General features: G+C 42.3%; 1 protein-coding gene across 1 annotated transcript; it reads right to left on the bottom strand.

Annotated features, from left to right (window-relative positions):
• Positions 1–6,477: 6,477 nt before the first annotated feature.
• On the bottom strand, positions 6,478–7,752 carry LOC100449901 (olfactory receptor 51E2). Its single transcript, XM_054526193.2, has one exon. The coding sequence runs from the start codon at positions 7,706–7,708 to the stop codon at positions 6,746–6,748; it is 963 nt and encodes a 320-aa protein (XP_054382168.1). The 5' UTR covers positions 7,709–7,752; the 3' UTR covers positions 6,478–6,745.

Genomic DNA, 7,752 nt, shown 5'->3' with positions numbered 1-7,752 from the left:
CCTCCTGTCGGGGAAGTCTTTTCCCAGTATCAGTCATCACTTGGCTGGGCTGGTCCATGCCAGTCCATGCTGGTCCATGCCTGCCTGGCCAGGCTACAATCTTCATTCACAAAGAGTAGACTGGGAAGTCAGAGAGACCTGGGTTCAAGTCTGAAGTATTGAGTGACTCATAAAATTATATAACTCCCAGTTGTGCCTCAGTTTCCTAGTCTGAACAGTGGCCATCAACACAGATGCTTGTTTTTTTTTTAATTTAATTTTTTTGTATATATATTTTTTGAGACAGAGTCTCGCTCTGTCGCCAGGCTGGAGTGCAGTGGAACGATCTCTGCTCACTGCAACCTCTGCCTCCTGGGTTCAAGTGATTTTCCTGCCTCAGCCTCCTGAGTAGCTGGGACTACAGCTGCACGTCACCACTCCTGGCTAATTTTTGTATTTTTAGTAGAGACGGGGTTTCACCGTGTTAGCCAGGATGTTCTCAATCTCTTGACCTCATGATCTGCCTGCCTGGGCCTCCCAAAGTGCTGGGATTATAGGCGTGAGCCACTGCGCCCGGCCCCAGATGCTTGTTTTGAGGATTATGTAAGTAAGGTATTATTTTATTGGAGGATGAACAGTAAGCCCTCAGTATATGGTAATATTAAATGCAATAGAGATACATGAATCCAAGATTTCTCAAACCTTTACCACCCTCCACTCCCCACAACCAGGTGGAACAGATGCTCTGTGTCTAATGTCATACCGCCTTGGCCCACTTCTGACTTTACTGGGGGCTGTGACAGACATTTTAATTCATTCTGAGTATTTCTCCCACTTTAAATTGGTGCCATTTCTCCATGTTTTTCTGCTTTTGTGCTTTCTTCAAAGCCACAGAAGTAGGCAAAGCCCAGGGGCAACCTTGGGTCAAATGAGGAAGACAGCTGACTGCAAATGCCCTAGTCCAGCCTTTGGATAGAAATTCCCCAAGTCATTCTGAACAGAGTCCTAGCAGAGTTGAGTGCTCATTGTCCACAGCAGCAACCTTGGTAATAACTCTGTGTTGAATTTTCTTCTGCCTTGTCTTACTGTCTCTGTTCCCTCACTCCTATTTTCTAGAAACATGTCTTAATTACACTACCTTCACCCAAGTCCCTGTCTCAGGCACTGCTTTTAGGACCCCCAAATAAATATTTCAGGCATTTCTTATATAACTCTCTACCTCATGCTTAAGAATTCGCATGTTTGGCCTGGCTTGGTGGCTCACGCCTGTAATCCCAGCACTTTGGGAGGCCAAGGCGGGCGGATCACGAGGTCAGGAGATAGAGACCATCCTGGCTAACACGGTGAAACCCCTTCTCTACTAAAAAATACAAAAAATTAGCCGGGCGTGGCGGCGGGCGCCTGTAGTCCCAGTTACTCGGGAGGCTGAGGCAGGAAAATGGCGTGAACCTGGGAGGCGGAGCTTGCATCACTGCAAGATCTGCCACTGCACTCCAGCGTGGGCGACAGCGAGACTCTGTCTCAAAAAAAAAAACAAAAAAACACCCCACAGAATTCTCATGTTTATAAATTTTGCTAAAACCCAGTAGCTAAAGAACACTAGGGCCATACCTGCAGTCAAACAATGTTAGATTATTAACTTGCTGCAGTTAAGAAGAACAATTCAATGGAAGAAAGTATTTCAAAAGGATAGAGTTAGGGAAGCGTATTTACGGAGTGTGGGGGATCTAGGGTTAGTCATAGGATGGTTTTCACATAGATTGTGCAGGGATTTTGTCTTTAGAACATGTGAGTTCATGCAGAGTTATGGTTAGATTAGTTTATCTTTGATCTGTAATCACATGGTCTGAACAAACTGTTATTAAAAGAATTTAAGCTTGGGGCTGGGCACGGTGGCTCACACCTGTAATCCTAGCACTTTGGGAGGCTGAGGTAGGTGGATCACCTGAGGTCAGGTGTTCCAGACCAGCCTGGCCAACGTGGTAAAACCCCGTATTTACTAGAAATACAAAAAATTAGCCAGGCCTGCTGGCAGGCAACTGTAATCCCAGCTACTCCGGAAGCTGAGGCAGGAGAATCGCTTGAACCCGGGAGGTGGAGGTTGTAGTGAGCTGAGATCGCGCCACTGCACTCCAGCCTGGGCAACAAGAGTGAAACTGTGTCTCAATAAATAAATAAATAAATAAATAAATAAATAAATAAATAAATAAATGAATTTGGACTTGTATAGTTTGTGATGCTGACCTTAGATTGGGCTGGCCCAGTTAATTTAATTTGTGTTTTGCATGTTGTCTTTTTTACAGGGTTTCTTTCAATTTTCAGTTCTGTCTTCACAGGTTAGCTGCTCACAGGGACAATTTTTCCCCCTTTTATAACTTTTAGGTTTGTATTTGTCAGAGTTCTCCAGAGAAGCAGAATCAAAAGGAGATATATAGATAGATAGACACATAGATAGATAGATAATATGTAGAGATAGAGAAATAGAGATATTTGTGTTGAGGAATCAGTTCACACAATGGAGACTAGTGAATCCAGTATCTGCAGGGTAAGTCAGTAGACTGCAGAGCCAACGTGGAGCCAACATGGCAATTAAGTCCTCAGGCCATGTCTGTTGGGATAATTCTTGTTGCCCAGGGGCGGTCAATCTGGTCTACTAAGGCCTCCAACTAATTGGATGAGGCCCACCCCCATTAAAGAGGACAATCTCTGATTAAAACATTAATTTCATCTGGAAAAAACCACCCTTACAGGAAAATCCAGAAAACATGTGTGACTAAGTGTCTGGGTACTGTGGTCCAGCCAGTGGACACATGATATTAACCATCACAAGGTCATATGGTTTTTTCTCAGCCACATGATCACAAGTTTATTATTCCAATCAGTAAGGTATTGCTAAATTATTACTTGACAGTCATAGAAGGATAATTGAAAGTATAATTATACTTACATAATTATAATTGAATTGTATAAATCAATTACATAAAGTATAATTGAAGGATTTTTTTCTATTTCTCTACTGCTGTCTGAGAAATGAAACCTACAATAAGGTTATAGGTAGAAAAATGGAGAAGAGAAAGTTGACTTACCTAAGTGTGCACAGTGCCAGGAAGCCTGATCTCCCGCCTTCTGTTTGCTCAGCCTTAGGCTAGGTGACCAGATGTACATACAGCTGGTATCCTTCAGGATGGGATTTGAAGGCTATAAAAATTGCCACTATAAATAATGGCCCTGTTACAACCTTGGTAGTCCTACTATTAAAGCTTTATTACTTTGAACTAAATATCATCCTCTTCAAGCTACTCTTGAACTCCTGGGCTCAAATGATCCTCCTACCTCAGCTTCCCACAGTGCTGGGATTACAGGCGTGAGCCACAGCACCTGGCAACACATTTTGAAAAAAGAAAAAAAAAAACAACTTAATAATATATTTTAAACCTAACATCTAAAATATAATCATTTCAACATATTCTTAAGATAAAATTGATAATGAGAGTTTTACATTATTTTTGGCAATTTTTATTGTGATAAACATACATAAAATAAAATTTAACATTTTAAACATTAAGTGTACAATTCAGTAACATTAAGCAGATTCATATTGTTGTACAACCATAACCACTATCCATTTCCAGAACTTTTTTATCATCCCAAACTGAACCTCTGCACCCATAAACAATAACTCTCCATCCTCCCCTTCCCCAGCCCCTGGTAACCTGTATTCTACTTTCTTTCTTTATGAATTTGCCTATTCTAGATACCGTATATGAGTGGAATCATATATTATTTGTCCTTTTGTCATCTGGCTTATTTTATTTAGCATAATGTTTTCAAGTTTCATCCATGTTGTAGCAGGCACCAGATTTTTAAGAATGAATAATATTCCACTGTATATATAAACCACTTTCTGTTTATCTATTCATCTGTTGATGGACATTTGGGTTATTTCCACCTTTTGGTTATTGCTGCTATGAACATTGGCACAGAAGTCTTTGGCCTACTTTTTTTTTTTTTTTTTGAGAAGGAGTGTCACTCTGTCGCCCAGGCTGGAGTGCAGTGGTGGCGATCTGGGCTCACTGCAAGCTCCGCCTCCCTGGTTCAAGTGATTCTTTTGCCTTAGCCTCCAGAGTAACTGGGATTACAGACACCCACCATCACACCTGGCTAATTTTTGTATTTTTAGTGGAGATGGGATTTTACCATATTGGCCAGACTGGTCTTAAACTACTGGCCTCAGGTGATGCACCTTCGTCAGTCTCCCAAAGTGCTGGGAATACAGGCGTGAGCCACCATGCCTGGCCTGGGCTATGTTTAAAAGTTAAAAATCTTAGGACAGAGGGAAGGGGAGAGGAGATAGTAAGAATATATAAACAACCTATCATAGTGGGAGACAGTAAGGGATTAGCTATTCACAGAAGAGAGAGAAAGAAATCCACTATTCATTAAATTGTCAATATGGCTATGTTCTTAGGCATATGGAAGTAGGCTGGAGGATTCGAATTGAGGTAAAGGAATGGACAGGAAGGTAGAAGAGGACTGAGATTGTGGGGAGAGACATAACAGAGTTTAACCTCGTAAAATGAGGCACCTGACCTCATTATTTGAGGGTGGGGCCCAACACCTGAATCTCCACTTTACAGAGCATGGGTACACTTTCATTTCTTTAGAAAAATCACCCATTTCCTCCATTGTGTTTCCTCCCCTTAGCCCTGGCCTATGCACATTGATTAACTGCATGACTTAGGAAGCCACTTCACTGCCTCTGAACAATGAAGCACAGTTGAATGCTCACAGATCTATATGCTAGCAGAACCTGTCATCAGTACACATCAAGTATCTGTGGTTCCCTCCTCCTAAGAGACAGCCTACAGTATAGAGTCTCCCTCATGGTTTATCCACCCAAGTCCTGCACCCAAGACTTGTTTAGTGAAGCTACAGAGGGAACATACAGGCCCAGTGATTGTATTCAGGTCTCAGCTGCTCACTGGATCTGCTCAAAAGTACAGTGGGAATACCCTACCTTGAAATAAGATGCATTCAGCATCTTTACTAATGTGTGAACCATTCCAGTCAGGATTCCTGCACTGGTGAGAAAGAAGACTAGGAAATCACTCACATCTCCAATTCTGATTTATAGGATTCTATAAATGTAAAATCAATAGGCATAACACTCAGCAAAATTTAAAATAAAATTTTATTTTATCTTATACTTCAGTTCAGACAATAGCATGTGGTGTACATTCAAAATTTTTGACAGGTACACAGCACATTAAAAAATGAAGACTTGATCAAGGAAATGTAAGAGACAAATAGACAACAACATTCTCCCTGAATCTGGAAAGAAGCAAGCAATAAGATCACGAAAGGTGGCTGTAAAACAGGATTATTCTGCATGTGTTGCCCACAACTAGGGCAGGGTTATCTCTCATCACAAGTACAAAGCCATTGATGTTAGTGTGTAACAGAGAGAAAACAGAGGATTTGTACAGCTGAGGAAATAAATGGCAGATGTTACACAGGAAGCAATATAACATGGTCGTTAAGTAACTGTATTCAACTATCAAATTTAATTTTAAATCTTGGCACAGTGCCCACAAGCCGTGTGACTTTAGTCCCTTTGATAATATAAACTTCATTTCTCTCACTTATAATAAAGAGACACAAATGGTACCTACTCCATAAAGTTATGAAGAACACATAAAACCTGTAAAGCACTTATAATAGTGCCAGAACATTGTAAGCACACATGATATGTTCATTGGCATTATTATTAAGGGCTTATATAAATTCCCAGGTAATGCATAATAACAGTAGAGACTGTGACAAGTCCTGGCTTCCATAAATTGTCAGCTTCATTTTCCCTGTTTCATTTGATATGTTATTCCATTTTATGCTTTGAGACAGGGTCTTGCTCTGTTTCCCAGGCTGGAGTGTAGTGGTATGATCGTGGATCACTGTAATCTCAAACTCCTGGACTCAAGCGATTCTCCCACCTCAGCTTTCCAGGTAGTGGGGGCTACAGGTGCATACCACCATGCCCAGTTATCATATTCCCTATTTTAAAAGTTGTACACAGGCTGGGCGCAGTGGCTCACACCTGTAATCCCAGCACTTTGGGAGGCTGAGGCGGGTGGATCACGAGGTCAGGAGATGGAGACCATCCTGGCCAACATGGTGAAACTCTGTCTCTACTAAAAAATACAAAAAAATTAGCCGGGCATGGTGGCACGTGCCTCTAGTTCCAGCTACTCGGGAGGCTGAGGCAGAAGAATTGCTTCAACACGGGATGCAGAGGTTGCAGTGAGCCGAGATCACGCCACTGCACTCCAGCCTGGTGACACAGTGAGACCCCACCTCAAAAAAAAAAAAAAAAAGTTGTATGTGACAGCTAACCATAATAAAAAAAAAAAAAAAGAAAAGAAAGAAAAAAGAGAGAGAAAGTAGGGACAAAACTAAATCATTAGTAATTTGAGCACATTTCCTTCAAAGCATATGCTATTTTTCAACTTGATTTCAATCACGTATCTTTATTGTTTTTCTTAATGTTATAAGCATGTTTGGTTTTATTGTAGTCTTTAAATCATGTAATACTTCATTAGTATGTATTATTCCACATAATAGTCCTTTAAGTAGATGGACCATACTTCAGTTTACTATTCCAGCCAGAGAAAAGTACTGATGTGCTTATGGGCAACTGGAAATAAGCTAGTGTTAGAAATAATTATGTTTATCAAGCCAATAAAGATAAGGAGAAGTGTAGTGTTAAGGGTCACTTGCCTCCCACAGCCTGAAAGTCCTTGTCACAGCTGATCTTGAACATAGCCAGCACCCGTGTTCTGATCTGTTTGGTTTTGGCACCATAGATGATGGGATTGATGACAGGAGGCAGCAGCAGGTAGATGTCACCCATGACAACACGCACAACAGGATGAAGGCTGTTTCCAAAGCGGTGTACCACTGAGAGGCCAATAAGTGGCACATAGAAGGCAAGTACCACACCAATGTGTGACACACAGGTTCCAAAGGCCTTGGCCCGCTCTGACTTGGAAGGCAGTTGCAGAACCGTTCGTATTATCAGAAAATAGGACAAGGAGATGAACATTACATCCACACCCATGACCAGCAGAATGGCAGTAAGACCATATACCACATTGGGCAAAGTGTCTGCATAGGCCAACTTCATCACATCCTGGTGGACACAATAGGAGTGTGAGAGGACATTGGAGTGGCAGAAGGCCAGCCGCTTGATCAACAGAGGCAGTGGGAAAAAAAAGAGGGATCCGCGGACCACAGCCACGATGCCAATCTGGGCTGTTACTGTATTGTTGAGCACTGCAGCATGGCGCAGTGGGTGGCAGATGGCCACATAACGGTCAAAGGCCATGGCCAGCAGGATGGTGGATTCAATGGCTGAGAGGGCATGAATAAAGAACATCTGGGTAAGGCAGGCCTCAAAGCTAATCTCTCGGGAATCAAACCAGAAAAGGGCAAGGATCTTAGGCATGGTGGATGTGGATAAGGCCAGGTCAATGGCTGCCAGCATGCAGAGAAAGAGGTACATCGGAGCGTGCAGGCTGCGTTCCGTCCTTACGATGAAGACCACGATGCAGTTTCCAAACACTGCCACTACATACATGGAAAGGAGGGGGAAGCCAACCCAGAAATGGGCTTTCTCTAGTCCTGGGATACCAATAAGCACAAAGGTGGCATGTGTGAAGTTGCAGGAACTCATAGCTGGAACTGAGGAGGGGTGACTGGAGAGGGTGAGGTCACACT

Source organism: Pongo abelii, chromosome 9, assembly GCF_028885655.2.
Source record: "Pongo abelii isolate AG06213 chromosome 9, NHGRI_mPonAbe1-v2.0_pri, whole genome shotgun sequence".
NCBI classification, from domain to species: Eukaryota; Metazoa; Chordata; class Mammalia; order Primates; family Hominidae; genus Pongo; species Pongo abelii.
The sequence above is the reverse complement of the archived record's forward strand: the minus strand, read 5'-3'. Positions and strand labels throughout refer to the sequence as shown.